This window comes from Mus caroli, chromosome 8, assembly GCF_900094665.2.
Source record: "Mus caroli chromosome 8, CAROLI_EIJ_v1.1, whole genome shotgun sequence".
Classification (NCBI taxonomy): Eukaryota; Metazoa; Chordata; class Mammalia; order Rodentia; family Muridae; genus Mus; species Mus caroli.
In genome coordinates this window covers 33,620,098-33,639,079 of record NC_034577.1, presented here as the reverse complement: position 1 = coordinate 33,639,079, position 18,982 = coordinate 33,620,098, and the positions used below count along the sequence as shown (strand labels likewise).

The 18,982-nt window shown below is 36.8% G+C and overlaps 1 protein-coding gene across 3 annotated transcripts in view; it reads left to right on the top strand.

Moving 5' to 3' along the window:
- Positions 1-3,272: 3,272 nt before the first annotated feature.
- The window catches only part of Msr1 (macrophage scavenger receptor 1), a 62,887-nt gene continuing 47,177 nt past the window's right edge, over positions 3,273-18,982 (top strand). For all 3 annotated transcript variants that reach the window (XM_029480987.1, XM_021170308.2, XM_021170310.2), the window contains exons 1-3: positions 3,273-3,386; positions 10,278-10,383; positions 11,895-12,008. In XM_029480987.1, the coding sequence (XP_029336847.1) occupies positions 3,288-3,386; positions 10,278-10,383; positions 11,895-12,008 (319 nt within the window). In that variant the 5' untranslated portion in view covers positions 3,273-3,287. The remainder of the gene's footprint in view (positions 3,387-10,277; positions 10,384-11,894; positions 12,009-18,982) is intronic.

Sequence of the window (18,982 nt, the reverse complement as noted above, 5' to 3'; positions counted from 1 at the left end):
CAAAGACCAGCAAAGCATTGCAAGACGAACCAATGCAAGAGTGCCGTTCACTGTCTGTTGGCTTATACTTAAACTCTTTCCAATCATGACACATCCTCTCATGTGTCTGCTTCAGCAAAACATGAAATTGACAACTGAATCTCCAAAGAAACCAGAAATTTCCATTTTACCCCTATATGGTACATATGCTGATCCAAGACTAAGAAATAATATATTTTTGGGACATTCTGAAATCAGTACAGACTACCTACTACCTCTAATGACTCAGTTTAAGGATCTTGAAATTTTATTTAAGTGCATCTTCAAGCCATACTTTTTTTTAACATTTACGTTTTCAAAGAATGGTTGGGATGTCATTCCACAGTATACTCAGAGTAGAGCTTGAAGAAATCCGCTCTCTCCTTCTACCAACTGGATCCTGAGAAACAACCTTAGGTCCTCAAAGATGTGGTAAACACCCTTACCCTCTGAACCATCTCATTACCCTACCACACTTTCTTGATAAGACCTGAGAAAATAAACAGTATTATATTTCTTATTCCTTCTGTGGTTTTGATTAACCTTTGTTTTAAGTTTAATCTTTTCTCCCTGGTTTCCAGGTAAGGAGCTTTTCTATACCATATTATATAATACCTAACAGATAATATAATACACTATAACACATCATAGATTATATAAGCAAATTACATGGAAACAAAATGTGTGGATAGGGAATATTTTTATAGGTAGAAGTGATTTTGTTTTTACATCAACAATTAGATTAACTAGAGAATGAAGATTAAAGATGAAGGGAAGTGGTTAGGATTGGGATATATATATATATTCAGATAGACTAAAAAATCAGTTGACCCTAGTCTAGAAAATCCTCATAAAATAAAAATTGGAAAATCATCATAAGTTGTGACTTCTGTTTTTTTTTTTTTTTTCTTTAGGAAGTTTCTTTGGGACATGGGAAGGGGATCTGGAGAAGGAAGTAGAGGCAGAGGAGAGAGCAAGAAGGGAAAAGGCAGACCTGAAACACATAGGAAGAAGATAGAGAAGGAGGGAGAAAATTTATGACTTCTTAAGTATGACTTTACAAACGTGTAGCATTAACAGGTTATCTACATTTATATATATATAAAGATCTCACTAGATGCTTTGTGGATCTCAAACTCCGTATCTTCCTCCCTCACTCTCCTGAGTGCTAGGTTCCCAGGCCTGCATCACTATGCCTGGGTAGTATGTGATTATTATACTACAGATACAATAAGCCCCATGCTTTACATTCAGATTTATTCACAAATAAGAATAAAGGAAAACGAATCTCATGTCAGTTTCCAGTTCCTCTTCCTCTAAAATCTTGAGAAACTTAAAGCCATGTGGTTATGAAATAGTATAACAGTTATCACGCTAGTTCAGTGTGGATGGATTCATGATTCTACTTTTTGTTTAAAGCTTCACAGCTAGAAATTATATGCTCCTTTTAAATGCTTCTTTTACCCATTTTTGTTTTAGTTTAAAAATTGTAATGCTAGGCACTGAATCAGGACCCGGAGGAGAGGCCCTTGGTCTTGCGAAGATTCTAGGCCCCAGTATAGGGGAATGCCAGGGCCAGGAAGTGGGAGTGGGTGAGTTGGGGAGCAGGGGGAGGGGAAATATTATAGGGGATTTTCAGAGAGGAAACCAGGAAAGGGGATAACATTTGAAATGTAAATGAAGAAAATAGGTAATAAAAAAGTAAATCTAAACAAACAAGCTACACAAATGCTCTACCACTGAGTTACACCCCTGCCCGCTTTTAGCTTTTTATTAGTTACCTTAGGGATAGGTTTACCATGCAGTTATTATAAACAGTATTGCTATTAGATTGGCACTTGTGTTTCTCAAATGCTGTATTGTTCTTGTGTTTTTTCACGCATTGCCTTCCCATGGTTGGTGCCTTGGGCTAACTGATTTGAGCCACAGTTTATTAAGAAACATGATTCTACAGTTCTTCCCATTCCTTTTCCTTGGGGTCCCCCAAGTTCTGAGGGGAGGCACCTCCCCTCAGAACTTGTCTAATTTGGGTTTCTCATTGCCTAATGTTTGGTTGTGGATCTCTGAATCTGCGCCCATCTGCTACTGGAGAAAGCCCCTCTGATTACAATTGCTAGGTACCAATCTATGAATGTAGCAGAATATCGTTACAGTCGAGGACACCAGAAAAAATATGATCCACAGAATGAACTAAGCAGAGCTCATAGGAGCTCACAGAGACTAAAGTAGAAATTACAGAGCCTGCCTGTCTATACTGGGTCCTTTGCCTATAAATTGTTCTGTACAATTGTCTGTTTTGTCAGACTCCTAACAGTGGGAGGAGGGTATCTATGACTCATTTTCCTACTCTTGGAACCATTTTTTCTTCTACTGGGTTGCCTTGTGCAGCCTTAATTGAGGGTTTGTGCCTAGTCTTATTGTAACTTGTTATGTTGTGATTAGTTGATATCCCTCTGAGCTCTGCTTTTTCTGAAAGAAAATGGAGGGCGAGTGGATCATACAGAGAGTAGAGATAATGTGAAGCAGAAGGAGGAAGAGGAGGAGGAGAAGGAGAGAAACTTTCTTCTGTTTGGAGCACCAATAATTGCCTGTGGGATATGTTACATATTTCTTTCAGAAATATTAGTTGTAAATCTTAATAATGCAATATTGAATTTTTAAATGGGATATACATTAACTGGAGGAATGTAACTGAATGGATAAGGAAAATGTACAAACCTTTGACCACGTGTCAGAAAGTACAGGGTTTTCCTTTCCTTTGAGCTGACTCTTCAGCCTCCTTTAGTCCACATGGTCCTATAAAATGCTGAAATGATTGTACTAAGAGCATCACAGAGAGAGCTGAAGTAAGCAAGAGCATCATTGTTTACCTTGGTTAAATGCTGTATACTTTCCTTATGTTCTGCTCTTTGCTATAAAGACTGGGGTGGGGGGAAAGTGGTACAAAACAAAACATGGTATCTTTCTCTACACTGTTTCACTGCAAGAAGACACAGTGTGAAATAATGAATGCTGTAGAAGTCACACACAACTTATTAGCCAGGGATGGCTGATGGGATGTCAATTTTGTATCCTGCTCCAAAATTCTTGCTCCTTTTTGACATTTAACTTCTCCTTTTCGTTTTACAATGTCCTTTAAGGAAAGGGAATGAGTTATCTGACAAATTTAGATTTTGCTAACTTGTGCATTGAAGAGAAGGCTATTGAAGTACAATTCAGAGAAAGGTTTTCAACACACAACTGTGTCATTTCCTTTCCTTGTGGGCTAGATGCTGAAATACTATGTGATAAAGATTTTAGGTTTCAATTGTAAAGAGAGGGAAGTGGATAAATCAGTGCTGTCTTCTTTACCAGCAATGACAAAAGAGGTATAGTTTAATTTATTTCTTATTTAAATTACTTATGTTGAAAGTGAGTCTACTCTTGTACAAGTGTGTATGAGTGTGTGTGTGTGTGTGTGTGTGTGTGTGTGTGTGAGAGAGAGAGAGAGACAGCACAACAGACAGACAGACAGAGTATCTGATCCATAATTTCTAGTAAACTCTTATTCTACCACTAGTAGTTTATGTTTGTTGCTTAACAGGTAAACTGGTAGTTAAAATTCTTGACATTGTCTTCAATAAAAATATAATATATATGCACAAAACAAACTAATTTGTAGGCAGATTAGCAAACAAACTTTGTCACATAACTATGTGTGTTTTGTTAAAATGCTGGCTTTGTTTAAAGTATTTTTAATAGCTTAGTGTGTTTCCTTGCCATTTTCTTCTTGTGAAATTTCTGGCTTTAACCTGATTGCTGTATTAATATTTCTTTGCTTAGAGAGTGAATGCCAGCTGAGTCTCTTCTGCTGCAACAGTTTGAATTACATATGAGGAAGAGATACAAAGAAAAAAATACAGTTAATTTTGTAAGAAGTTCTCAATTTAAAGCATATGCCCAAGCAGAACTAATATAATTTGTGCTTCTTCCATAGAATAAAATTGGTTTTTGTAACTACTATGTGAATGGGAGGAGTTATTGCTTTAAAGCTAAAAGTGTTGGTGGAATGTTACAATTTAGGGTGATTTGGATGGGTGGGTATGACTTGCACAGCATAAAATTGGGCTGGTGTTATCACTGGCCATGTGGAACTGTGGCAGAAAAGTGACAGAGCTGAAATGATGAATGTTTGGGGCAGCGGCAGGGAGCTCACAGTATATGAGTACACTGTCTGCTTTCAAACCTGATGGTCCTCACTTCCAGCTGTATAACACTGAGTAAATACCTAAGCCATTTATGTCTTAGTTTCCTAAATGCAAGATGAGAGAATCTGTCTATAGAGTTCACAGAACTGCCTTGAAGCTAAAATAAGCAAAACTCATAAAGTAATACAGAATCATAAAAAATGCTGATGCAGTTTATTGCCAGCTCTGTAGTAGGCAAGCTTAAAAATCACTTCAGTCTTCAAGTATCCCTTTACATTGATTGTATATTCACATTTTACATATATAAAAAATTGTTCAAAGCTTTAAAAATAATTCCTGCTTTCTTAAAGTCATTTAGCTAGAAGAATGATAAGTTCATCTTTCCACTTAGGAACAGTTTGTTAATTTTTTATTTTTTTTCTGTTTTTATTTTTGAGAATTTTATGGCATATATTTTGATCATATTTTTTGTTGACATGTTTGGTTTTCGACTCAAACATTAGTACTTTTTATATTTTACTAGCAAGGACAATTGTCACTACTATAAGGCATAAACAGTCTTCAACAGGAGTCTTTATACATTAATTTTTATCATTGCATGCACAAATACACTAACTTTAAAGGTGATATAAATTATCAGCTACCTATATTAATAGCAGGGTTTTAATTTAAAAGAATAAGAAATGTTACATTGGAGAATTTACCTCACTGTTAAGAAAAAAATGACTGTAAAAAGATCATGACAATTATAAGTATACATTTATCTTAGAAGAAATGATATGCAGAAATATGAGCAGACAAATAGCCAGGCACATGGTCACAGGCCTCTTGTCCACCTGCTTGGAATGCCAAGGTCGTCAGACAACAAGATGAAGATGTTCCTAGGCTAGAGAGTAAGTTCAAGTCCAGTCTGGACAATTTCAGTCAGGTCTTGTCTCAAAATGAAAAGTAAGAGAGTGCTACGGGTGTAGTTTTCTTGCAGCACCTTTACTGAGCAGAGAATTATCTCTAAGTCCAATGCTAGTATTCTGACAACGATAAAAAAAAATCTCAAATGGTTAGTAGATGCTAGACACACATAAATTCCTTAGTTACACATGGGTATACAAAAAACTTCCCTAGAATGTCCAAGCAATGGATATGAACAGGCAATAGCCAAGAGGTACAGTAAATAACGAATAATTGCATGAAAATATCTCTTCCACACTAATCATAAACAGGAAAACAAAGGTGTCTTAAATTATCACAATTTTTGTTAATATCTAAATAATTCTGTGATGATGAATCTCACTCATTTTAAAATTTTCACACTCATACATTATTCAAATGTAATGTGTATTATATCCTCTTTCTAAATAACAGTAGATACTAAGACATTTAAAATAGTTTTCACTTAGTGTAGTACTTCAACACTGGTGCAAAATCAAACAGAAGAATATCAAAAGGATAAGTCTAACCAACCACCGTACCTATGACATCGTTATTTATGTAAGTAAAATTGTGAGCTCCAGAAAGGGGGTGGTCATAAAAAACAAAACAAAACAATGGTTATAGAAATGGGTTACTCATGTTTGATTAAATATCATATAGTTCATTACTTTCAAATTTGGAAAGACCATTCAAAGGAAAAAAAACAGGATTTTTAAGCAAAATGTGTCACACCAATCAACATGCATATCACAACACCCATGGGGTAAAAGGAGACCTGTGAACAAAGACTTAAATGTCCTGTGAGGAATGATGGGCTTTTTTGTATTAAAGTGACCGGATGGTAGAAGTTGAATTTTATCCCAGCTTCCATGTCACTACATTGTTTTAATGATAACATGCCCGAAAATGAAGACTGTGGTTAGTGTTAACCTCTGAGTTCCTTCATATGGCTTTCCTGTTGCTGCTTCCAGGAACTTTTGACCCTTCATAAAAAGCTTATGTGGCAGAGATGCATTTCGATTCTCATGAGAACATACTGTTGATAGATTATACAAGCTCAAAGGATTTCACAATCCTTTATCAGGATAAAGGCGTGTGCTGGGAAAAGTCACTTTGTGTGAAATTATTTGGCTCTTAACTTGGAAATCACATTTAAGGTCACAGAAAAATGCTGTAAAACTGTTCCCAGACTACTAACAAAGATTCGCCTCTGTATGTATTCTTACATTTCAAAAAAAAAAAAAAAAGAATCAGATAAAAACTGAAATAATCTGATACATTTAATAATAAAATTATTTGAGGCAAAAAGGAATGCACTAATGATATCTATTTTGGTCCAGGTACCTAAGTTCATGCAAGTCTGAGAGAAGCATTTTCCAGTGTGTAACAAGCTCTTTTTTTTTTAATTCTATATATGTGAAATATGAACTTTCTTTCTATGAACTTTCTAGATCTATGAAATATAGTCATCCTTAAAAATATGTGGTCATTTCCATCTATATAATTTTTTCACGTTAATTTTTGTTGTGTTTTTTGTTTGATGGCTCTGGGGATCAAACTCAGAGCCTTGTGCTTGATACTAAGGCACTGAGATCATCATGGGAGTGAGTGGGCAGAGACTACAGGGCCAGATCTGGGCCAGAGCTGAGCCCTGACACATTCACAGTCAAGGCATGGGGCACAGCACATTAGTACACCTGTGGTCATATAGGAGTCTGTGGGAGGAAGATTGCATGCCAAGGCCAGACTGGCTCACTTAGTGATGCATTGTCCCAAAACAAAATCAAAATCCATCAGAAAATAGCCAAAGGTTTGTCTGTGTCCTGGAGTGCTGGATCATTCTTTACTCCACCAGTAATCCAGCTTGTTCTCGGGTTTATGTTTCTCAGGTTTGTTTTCCTGATAAAACTTTCTCTATATACTAGTTTTCCTCCCTTTCTCCCTCTCTCCCTCCCTTCCCTCCCTTCCCTCCCTTCCCTCCCTCCCTCCTTTCCCTCCTTCTCCCCCTCTCTCACACACAGTCAGACACACACACACACACACACACACACACACACACCTTAAAAACTATAGGCAGTAAACTGAGAGAAATCGCTCAACATGTGACAAATCTTTGTTGCTTCTGTAGCTCCTGAAGATTTTTGGTTATGAATTTGAATGTTTATAAAAGGCATCCCAGCAGTCCTATTGCTGAATGCAGATGATGCCCACAGTGTTTTTGTTGCCCAAAAAACTCTACATCTACATTCAGCAAACACATTCATAATGCACACAGAACAGTGGTTGTCAGTGAGAGAACACTTTGCTTGGAAAAACACCAGGATGGGAGTCGGAACTGTTACAAGGTGGCTGCACTTGTGAGAGCAACACTTATCAGAGTATCTGGCCAGTCCTTCCACCCATTTGTATATTGTGTACGAATTGCTCATGGCTTCAGGAACTCAGGGGTAAGGGGTGGGGATGGGTAAAGCACACAGTACGAGAAGGAAAGTTCACCTGTGCAAACACAGGAAGCCATCATCATGCTGGCTGAAGACTTCAGCAGGGCCTGCACTGAGGTCAGCCCTATTTCTGTCAGTAGCCCCTTAGCCATGTCTTTATTTAAGCCCAGCACACTTATTGTTTCCCGGAGTGAGCTGCGCTGTACTGTAATTCTACTTTGGTTTATCAGGGCATGGACATTTTAGTGGTTGAGAATATCACTGAAAGGAAACCAGAGATGCAGTGATTTATGAGCTATTATGGAAATCTAGAGGGTGAACACTGGGCTAGATAAACATCCCCCAAACTAAATCACCCCCTTGCCCTCCCCTCCCCCCCAAAAAAAATCATCCCGGGCAAAATCTAGTAAAGTGTCCCTGGAAGTGGCATTAGGCCAGTTGAGAATGACCAAATGCAAAAGAATGCAGAGGGGGACTAGGCAGAGGCATCTGTCCACGTTCCTAAGCTCTAAAGAGCAAGCCTGGCTCTGGGACCAAAAGGATGAAACAGAAAATATATAAAAAGAGGAAAATGAATTCACAGTTTTAGCCAAAATACTCCATCCAGGCTCAAACATCCTTATATTAGTGTTCTGACCTCCAGAAAGGCTGAGGCAAAGATAGGAAACACTCATTTGGTTATGCAGGAAGCTCAGGCGATGGAAGCACAAAGATAAGCCTGTTTCACAGTGCCAAGGGAAGTCTTTGGGGATATATGCAGTTTCAAGTCATAGCAGCACACACACACACACACACACACACACATCTATATAAACACACATGGGGGTGCTGTGGCTGTGTGTGCATGCATATATAATACATGTGTATGTATATGACCAATTGAAACACTAAGTTCTTGTGGGGCCTGATATGTTCATTCAGAGTCAAAGATGCCACCAAAAGACTGGAAATAAAGCCAAACTTCCTTAGATTCTGAATCACAAATAAACAGAAGGAGCTAGAGAAAGTACCCAAGGAGCTGAAGGGGTTTGCAGCCCCATAGGAAGAACAATAACATGAACTAACCAGTACCCACAGAGCTCCCTGGGACTAAACCACCAACCAAATAAAACTCATGGCTCTAGCTGCATATGTAGCAGAGGATGGCCTAGTTGGTCATCAATGGGAAGAGAGGCCCTTGGTCCAGTGAAGGTTCTATGCCCCAATGTAGGGGAATGCCAGGGCCAGGAAGCAGGAGTGGGTGGGTTGGGGAGCAGGCGGAGAAGGAAAGGGATAGGGGGTTTTTGGAGGGGAAACCAGGAAAGGTGATAACATTTGAAATGTAAATAAAGAAAATATCTAAGGATCTAAGGAGAAGAAGAAGAAGAAGAAGAAGAAGAAGAAGAAGAAGAAGAAGAAGAAGAAGAAGAAGAAGAAGAAGAAGAAGAAGAAGAAGAAGAAGCAGCAGCAGCAGCTGGGCAGTGGTGGCACACACCTTTAATCCCAGTACTCGGGAGGCATGATGGAAGGGAAGGAAAGAACAGTAACTTTTGTCTGGTTTACAGACCATTTCCTCCTACTGAGTTGCTTCATTCAGCCTCCGTGTGAAGGGAGTTTAGTCTCGTTGTAATTACTATCCTGTGTTCAATTGATATCCCTGAGATGCCTGATCTTTGCAGAAGAGAAAGGAGGAATTGATCTGGGTGAGGGGTGGGGAGTGTAGGTGGCAGGTACTGGAAGGAGAGAAGCAATGTAATACAAGAAAGAAGAATAAATTAATTAACGAAGTAAAAGCAACAACAATCAAAAAGAAATTTTACTTTTGCCTGTGTGTCTAAATCTAGTGACTTGACCATGTCTTTCTAAACTGATAAAGAGATGCCTTGGCAAGGAAGTCTGGCTCGTTAAGCTATGTTCAATAAATTCAGCCCAGAAACTCACCGGAAATATTTGTTCCAAACATGTATAACTATTTGTTCTAAGGGAAGTCATGTTTTCTCTCCAGCTAGTTGATTTTGTCACTTGGGTAAATTTTTTTTTCATTAGAAAAGTAAGAGTCTTCCTCTTCATGTGCAAAGGCCACACATCTGTAAACACAGGCGCCTCTGTACAGAGAACAACACAGCAATGAATCCTCAAGGATTCGCCCTTTTAAATCTATTTTTCATGGCTTTGCAGTGTATGTCTGAGTGCATGTCTGTGTGCATGTGAGTGTGTGTGTCTGGAGGAGTTGCAACTGAGCAGATGTTTAGTTGTGGATGGAGACACAGAATCAGTGCTGTGTATTTTCTTCTATTGCTTTGCTTTGCTCCATATTCTTTGAGACTGGATCGATCATTGTGCGCTAGACTCACATTAGTTGCCTGCACTGACTGGTCAGAGCTGTGCTGGGAATTCTCCTGTCTCTTATTTCCAAGCATCAGAGCTACACTGCTTATAGCTTCTCAGGGAGTGCTTGGCATCCAGATTCAGGTATTCATGCTTGAGTAACAGGCATCTCATTGGAATCTTTCTCCCTGGTCCCATAAATCTGATTTTTTAAAAAATTTAAATAGAAAGTCATGAGAAAGATTCATATAGTGGTCTATATGATGTGTGTATTTAATTAGACATTTTTGCTTGCTAAAATTGGATCTTAATTATAAATATTAACTTGTAACGCCATGAAAACCAGCCTGAGCAATTTTATATGGCACTCTTGTATTCTAAATGTGTTTGACAGATGATAGAGAATCAGAGGCTCTGCCTTCATGAACCAGAGGATGCTGACTGCAATTCAGAATCCGTGAAATTTGACGCACATTCAATGACAACATTCCTTCCTCACAGTAAGTGGAAAATGACAGGGTGACACAGGTAGTCGTTTGGGTGGCTTAATTCAGTAGAGATTTGTCTATCTGTCTGCCTGTCTCCTCACAGCTCTCTGTCCCAGAAGTCTTAAATCAAAGTATCCAAAGGGTGACAGGTCATTTAAAGGCCATGTCTATTCCCAGCTTCCAGGGATTTCTGACAATTTGTGGTAGCCCTGGCGTTTATCTGCATCACTGCCCCCTCTGCTTCCTGCTTCAAGGGGATTGGTTGTTTTCCTGTGTGATCATATCCTCTTTTCTCTTGTTATAAGGATACAACTCTTATATCAGAATCAGCCTCACACCACAACACATAATTTACACTCAACTAATCTTCACTGTCCCTGGTTCCAATTAAAATCACCTTTATAATTATCAAGGGTCAGCACTTCTTCATATCTTTTTGAGAGATAAACATCCTGCTTGCAGCAGATGAATGAGATTATTATACAGAGGAACTACGTTAAGTAGCATCTAAGCATTTTAAGTTGACAGGACAGTCTACTAACCCTTGATGCCCATACCTGAGAAAATGGGTGGAGAGGGAAGAGTTAGACATTTCAGATGGAAGAAACAGCATGCAAAATCTTCAAAGATCACACATGAGTTTGCGAATGTGAGTTCAAATCCCAGCCCTTAGATAAAACTCAGATGTGACAGTTTATATGCATAATTCCAGTTTTGGGAAATAAGGTACAGGAAGATCCCAGGGGATTGCTGGGCAGTCAGTGTAACTGAATCTGGGATTCCTGAGTCCAGTGAGAGAACTTGTCACAAAAATGAAGTGCAAAGGGACAGTGTCAAGGAAACTTGCTCTTTTGGAAGACCTGGGTTTGGTTCCCAGCATGCACATGTCAACTCATAACCATCTGTGACTCCAGTTCCAGGTGATCTGACCCCTGACCTCCACATGCTCTGGATACGCATGTGGTACACAAACAGACCTCACATTTACTCTCCTAATAATAGACACAATTACAGCTTGTGTGTATTATAGGTTGTTTTAATTTTCTCTGAGAGATCCTGTATAAAAAGTGAGGAGTAAAAAGCTATGGAAGAAGACGTCCAAGCACTGACCATGAACTTACACAGGAACCCACATGCCCACACAATGTGTGTCTGTGTGTGTGTATATATGCATGTATATATATATATATATATATATATATATATATATATCCGTGTTGTATAGTTCCACTGCAGTCAATATCCCATTATAGAAATACACATTCTATGTAAGTGCATACCAAAGAGATAAGTACAGTTATATCCATAAGATATGTAAGTCATTTTCCCACTAAAATAATTGTGTGTTACATTCAAATCATCTGAGTTATACAAACATAAAATCATATATAATTAAGTTCTCTTACTTGTGTGACAAGCACTTCATCCACTGAATCTTATCTCTAGCACCAATTACAAAGATTCAAATCAAAGTTTTTAATAATAGTCTGGGATTTGTTCCATTTTCTTTTGCTTTGTTTTAGGCACTAAAAATGGCCCCTCCCTTCAGGAGAAGTTGAAGTCCTTCAAGGCTGCCCTCATTGCTCTCTACCTCCTTGTGTTTGCAGTACTAATACCTGTTGTTGGAATAGTGACAGGTACTGTATCCGAGACTTTTGGAACTGCATTCATCTGCTTATTGTAAAACCAGAGCTATAGCAGCTGCTATACGGTAGATCCATAGAGAAACTTGATATGTGAAACTCTCCTCAATTTCAACAATTCAATGGAAACAGATTCTATAATGTTAAGTAGAAACTTTAAAATTTTTTTCAAACAGAATGTAAGGGAGTAAAATAAAATTTTTCACATAAAGAAAATGGGCTAGGTTTATGTCTGTCTCTCTGCTCCTTTCCTTTCTCCCCAACTCCTCCATTGTCCCTCTATTTTTCTCAAAAAATCATTATGTATATCAATTTGTAAACAGTCTCTGGGTTTATTATGTGTTGCTTGAATGAATGTGCATTTAGGTTTGACCTCTTGATACTGGATAACACATCAGGAAACCCATCCCTGTAGATGATTGATTCTTTACCAGAAACCATTAACTGCCTATACCTAGCTCTTGATCCAGGGGTAGGGCCTTGTGAGATTTATTCCATCTATACTGAAATGGCAATCAGTGTTATCATTTTCAAGTCTTTTTTCATTGATCACATTGTTGGCATTTCATTAATTCAGATCCCAGGCATACACAGAAGACACCATCTCTCAGTAGATACCCTGGTCCTTTGACTATTACAGTCTTTCTGTCCCCCTTGTCTATGATGTTCACTGAGTCTTAGATGTACAGCTTGTGTTGTCAGTGTATAATTTGGAATAGGTATACCACAGTCCTTTGTTCTCTAGATTTTGGCCGGTTTTTGGATTTCTGCAATAATCTCAATCCAGGGGAGGAAGGGGAATCTTCTCTGACGAGATGTGAGAGTTACACTTACTGGTGGTCAAAGATAATAAGTATTTAGGATGCAGTTAGAAAATTACTGTAGTGAAATGGCAGTAATATGTTCTCTCGTCTAGGTTTATAGCACTAGGCATCATGAGCAGGAGGGAATATTATCCCAAGTGACAAAATTTTATTTAAATTTTCTCTGTCTCTGTCTCTCTCTCTCTCTGTCTCTGTTTGTCTCTCTCTCTCTCTCTCTCTCTCTGTGTGTGTGTGTGTCTATGCATATCTGTAATGTTAAGCAAACATAAAATTATGCATAGGATGCATTTTTGTTTAGTTAGGATGTTGTTAACTTCTTTCAAAGTTTTACATATATATTTTACATGTACTCTTAGACATGACTGAGGTTAGACTCTCCTCTTGTTTTTGCAAATGCTAATGCATTTGAATTTTATACTGCAGTTGTTCATTGCTGTTACATGTAAATGTAATTGGATTTTCATATTAAAGTTTCTCTAATCTCTTTTTGTTTTGTTTTGTTTTAAAGAAAGTGCTGGTAAAATTCAGACTATTTCAAAATTTTACTCCTCAGTTTTGTATCCTTCTAGTGATGAGCAACAATGCTCCTGAAATTCCAGTTAGTATATAGTAAAAACTTCCCCTAAAAGCGAATGAACTTAACCATGGCTCTTTAGCATGTCTCCAGAACCTTCCAAAGCAGGTGGAGAAAATAACCCTCTGCTTTTGAAGTACTTGTCAGTGTGAAAACAAATACATTAATTTACACTAACCATGCCTATCCGAAAACAAAACATGCCTGATTTGCGGAAAGCTTTTCATGCCAAGTGTGAAAATCAGACAGGAATATCACCACATCATGACTGTCTCTAGTCGATGTGTCTCACCTGCTGTAATTTAAAACATATATCAACTGCAACACAGCAATAGCTGTTAAAAAACTTAAAAGTATGGTATGCTACTTGGGTTCTAGGCGATGTTTCCAGAAAAATATTTCTCTACGAAGTTGGCTTAAACTGAGATGACGGTTTCATATGAATGCTTTTTGTTTGTTTGCTTGCCTGTTTTGCTTTTTTGTTTGTTTTGGGAGGAATTATTGTTGTTGTTGTGGTTATGGATATGTTTTATCCCTTTACCCAGGCTGGCTTCTAATTGTAGCTAAGAATGACTTTGAATAGCTAGTTGTCCTGCCCCTACCTCTGAGTGCTGAGGTTAGGGCATCAACAGATTCAGTTTACATGGAGCTAAAATTGAACTCAGGAAAACCTGAATGCTAGCAAACTATTCTATCAACTGAGCTACTAACCCCAAAGAGACCTGTTGGATTTTAATGGATATTCTACTTCCCTGATCTTGCCATTCTTTTTTTTTCTCTATACTTCCCCCCTCCCACACACACACTACATTTTGCTATATGCTCATCAAGAGAAAGGCTTAGGAAAATTTCATATGAATATGCATATTAATCCACCTAAGAAAATGCTCCTAAATGTAAAACCAAAGTTCCATTGTTAAGGGAAACTTGAGAGAGTATCTCAAAACACATTAAAATTCTACTCAGGGAGAAAAGCTAAGGAAATTAACAACAATTGTAAAAGCAGCTATTGTTTTATCATTTTGCATCATTTACCATGCCTGAGTACCAGGCTATAAACTTTCGGCATATTCTCTTAATACGTCTTTACAATTACCCTTTCAGCAGACACTATAATTATCTTCATTATCCACACCAAAAGACTGAAACTCCTTGGTAATGGAGCATGCGTTTCTATCTATGACTTTTGCATCTTAACCTCTCTTGTGTACTGTCTCTCAGTGTAATTTGGTTATGATAATAAAACATGATTGTCCAGAAAAAAAATCCATGGAAATAGAATTTTCATAATGTCAACCAAGAAAATATTTCTTTTAGAAAGCTCCCGTTTTAGCCATTAAAAACAACTAAAACAAAAATCCAAGCATTGCAACCAAAGCAAGCAGTGAACAAATTACAGTGATTGAATAAACAGAGTAGACGTTTCTAACAGCATAGATTCCTCATTTCCCCATAAACAAGGTTGTGTACATGTTGTCCATATTTACAGACTTATCTACAGTGTGAAATACATACTTGAATGATGTGACCTTACATGGTGTCAACAAATATACACCAGTTAGAATTTGGGTACATTTCATCTCTTTTATGCAAACCACAGTCTACAGATCCTACATCAAGGACTTTGATGGGTCAGGATCAAGCAAAATAGAAGCATGAATAGAATCCAGGCTTGTAATCAAGTTTAAAGTTCTTGGGCTATAACAAAATATTACCAAGCCAAACATTTGCTCTGGAATTGCCAGAAATTGATCTGTTGTTTTCTGTTTCCTAAAATTATAATAGGTACCTCTTAAGACAGATAGCAAATAGAGTGTTCCAATCTTATAAACTAATACTTGTTTCAAATTCACCAGAATTTTAAGCAGAGCTCATTGTGACTATTATGTACTCAGAAGAGGTAGTTGTTGATGCATTTATAACTCTTAGTGTCAGATCACAATGTCTTTCAAAGAGAGCTAAAGTGTATTGCATATAGAGACATGATATCAAACAATTACAAATGTAGACTGCAGAAAGTTATGACACGACATATGAATTGGTAGCTGAAATAAAATGAACATAAAGCTTTCAACTTAAAGTAGCTAGTATGTGAAAACTTGTTTTACTATTCTTGTGGCATGCATTATATGATACCTTCCTCAAAGAATATGAAGTATTCCCGACAGAAAATAGCATCATAAGACTGGACCAGGATGAGAAGGTATGTTATAGAGCTGATGTGTATAAATTATTACTGAAATACAAAGTATCTTTTCTCAAAATAATATAAATTTTGAATGGGCAAAGGTATTACTACATGAAAGAGTGAACATGATGTGTAGAATCAAATATCACTAGGTCCCCAGGTATTTGCATAGGACATAAAAGTTTGCCTTCTTTCAGTATAAAATAAAGACATTACAGAATGCCATCTCTCCAGGAAAAGATGAAAAAATGTGAACTTTTAAAAATATAGACTCTAATATTCTTTTTAAATTTACTTTTGAGATTATAATATAATTTTACATGTGACAGCATTTTCCCTTCTGTTTCCTTCCTCCAAACCCTCTTACATATACTCCCTACTCTCTTTCAAATTAATGGCCTTGTTTTTACTATTGTTATTACATATATCTGTAATATATATGTGCTTATGTATATATACATATTATATGTATATATGTACATATATACACATATATCGTGCATGTTATATGCATGCATTTAATTTATGCATATAATAGCAATAGTGCCAGCTCAATCTGTATCATCTTATTTGTATGTATCTTTTCAGCATTGTTTTTTGACATTAAAGAAGCAGTTTGTGTGTTCTTCCCTGGGAAAGATCACCTCTCCTATTCCCAGCTTTGTTAGTTGCGAATAGCTCCTGTGCAAGATCTAGGTCTTGTGGACCTTATGCTGTTCACTTTTATATGTCCATTGGTGGATCAGAGTCCATGACCATCATGGTGAAGAGCAAGTGAGGAAGAAGGCAGGTATGGCTCAGAGAACTTGCATCTTGAGAAATAATCATGAGGAAGAGAGAACTACCTTGAATGACTTTAGTCTTATGAAACTTCAACTCCCACCTCTATTGACATAGCTCTCCTACAAGGTCCAACTTCCTAATCCTCTTCAACAGGAAACTATGGAAACAAAAGTTTAAATATATGAGTGTTTGGAGTCTTCTCATTAAATCCACCACAGTTAATTTGTAATTGCTGAAGGTTGGATTCTAAGGTTCATATATGCATGCCCAGCAAGCCCTATGAAGCTAAATGCTCCAGGACTTGAGTTAGCCATTTGTAAAGAAAGTTAGTTTAGTTTCATGTATGATTAAGGAGACAAGAAATATTATATCTTTAAAAATGAATAAAATGTCTTTATTGTCAACTCAGGTCTACCTTGTTAAATTAAAATTCTAGTTCATATAACCTTTTGCAAAATCCATTCTCTTCTATCTATGCTGAAGAAATATTTATTTTACTATATGAAATAGAGGTTGCTTTCAAAGTAAAATGATATATGAAGCAAATATGGCATAGGTCTAATGAAATAAAATACAAATTACTGTGTTTACAAATATAACTCAGTTGAGTAAGGAATATGTTTATATTACATATATGTTAATATATTTATATACTTTATTAATTTTTAATTAATACATTTACACTATATAGTTAAATAATTGTAATACAATTAATCAATATCAAAATGTAGACAGTAAGATGACACATCAATCCTGTGTCATCAAATTCTATAGAAATAAATATCAAATTTCTATAGAAATATCAAATGCTTCTTAATCTTGGAAAATGGTCTGCATTATTTTTATACATTTATTTGCTGTTAATAGTAGTATTAATATTCCATTTACACATATGGTAAAATAGAACCATAAACATTAGTAGCTCATCCATTGCCACTGCTAATAAAAGGCAGAGCTGAAAATGTTAATCCAGGCCATTTTGCTCAAATATTTACTGTCTTAACTGATGGCTAAATGAAGCAATGTTTGTCATGATTTTGAAACAGTTTTAAATGTACTATTCATTTAACTTTCTTATTGTTAAAGCCAAAACTTCCCTTTCCAGTCAGTTTGTTTATTTCTGAAATTGTAATTTAATCACAGCATTTCTCCTTTCCTCAAAACCTTCCCGTATGCCCATCCTGGCTCTCCTTAAAATAGGTGGTCTTTTTTTCCATCAATTGTTCTCAAACACATATGTGTGTTTCTATATAAGTTATATATTAAAAAAATATAGCCTAGTGAGTCCATGTAAAGTTACATGCATGCATGATTTCAGAGCTGACCATTGGGCAACAGACAGGTCAGTGTTGTGTTCTTTCCTGGGAAGGAACACTTCTCATCTCAGTATTTCTCCGTTGACTGTTTTTTTTGAATGGGGTTGAGGCCTCTTGGGATTTTTCCTGTGCACTTTGGTATGTGTGCTATTGCTGTCCATGTGATATTCTTTATTCAGCTCTATTAACAAGAAGTAATCTGTACTTTTAAATTTTGTTTATTTCTTTAGTTTGCTTATCTACTTAGTGTCCTCAGCCCATGTTTGGGCAGTCATGTGTGTGAGACTTTTCAGGTATATTTTCTGACTACTAGGAGACATCATTTTACAAAAGTCTCTGATCTGGCTTTTACAGTTGTAATATGCCTTCTCCTCTGTGATGTTCCCTGAGCCTTAAGTGTGAGAGTGTTTTTTAGATGTATTCCTTAGGACCTAGTCTCTATAATTATGGATTTTGAGTAATTGTAATCTTCTATACAAGTCTGTCTGTTCCAAAGGGGAGTTTCCTGGATGAGTTTTTTTTCCAGCAATTCAAGTGATGTTTCACACCATAGATGCTCAACAAATAAAACATTAAATTGATGACTGCATAAAAACTTGCTTCCCATTCTGAATTTAATAAACGTTGTGATCTGTGGCAAGTAAACATACTTATAGTTCCAATATATTGATGGGTTAAGATATGCAGAATGACTGGCATACAATAATTGTGCTCCTGTTATACATCACATCAAAATTTTGTCATTAATACATTATCAAATTTAGTAAGCTATATCACAGAAGAATAAGCACAGAGATATAATGTATTTTAATTGAAAAAACACATAACATTTATTGCTTATAGAAATGGTAATTAATTAGCAGATATTTCTTTCCCTGAGGGTGGTGGCTACATGAATCCTATAAAATATTCCTTTATGTACATAATCAATAGAATTTTATCGATGCTGACTGCCTGCAATAAGGTCTAAATATTTATTCGACTCCATCTCAACTACTGTTGAAATGGAAAGCATTTTTACATGGTTCAAGAAATCTAAGCAAGGACAGGGTAGAAAAATACCAAGAACAAATTGACAAGTGAGGCATAGAGGAGGCTTCCAGAATCACACTGAACCAGTGAAAACACAAATTTACTGATAGTACTAAGTAGACATTTTTGTCGTCCTATTTAATTCTTTATTTGTTTGTTTGTTTTTCAAGACAGGGTTTCTCTGTATAGCCCTGGCTGTCCTGGAACTCACTTTGTAGACCAGGCTGGCCTCGAACTCAGAAATCTGCCTG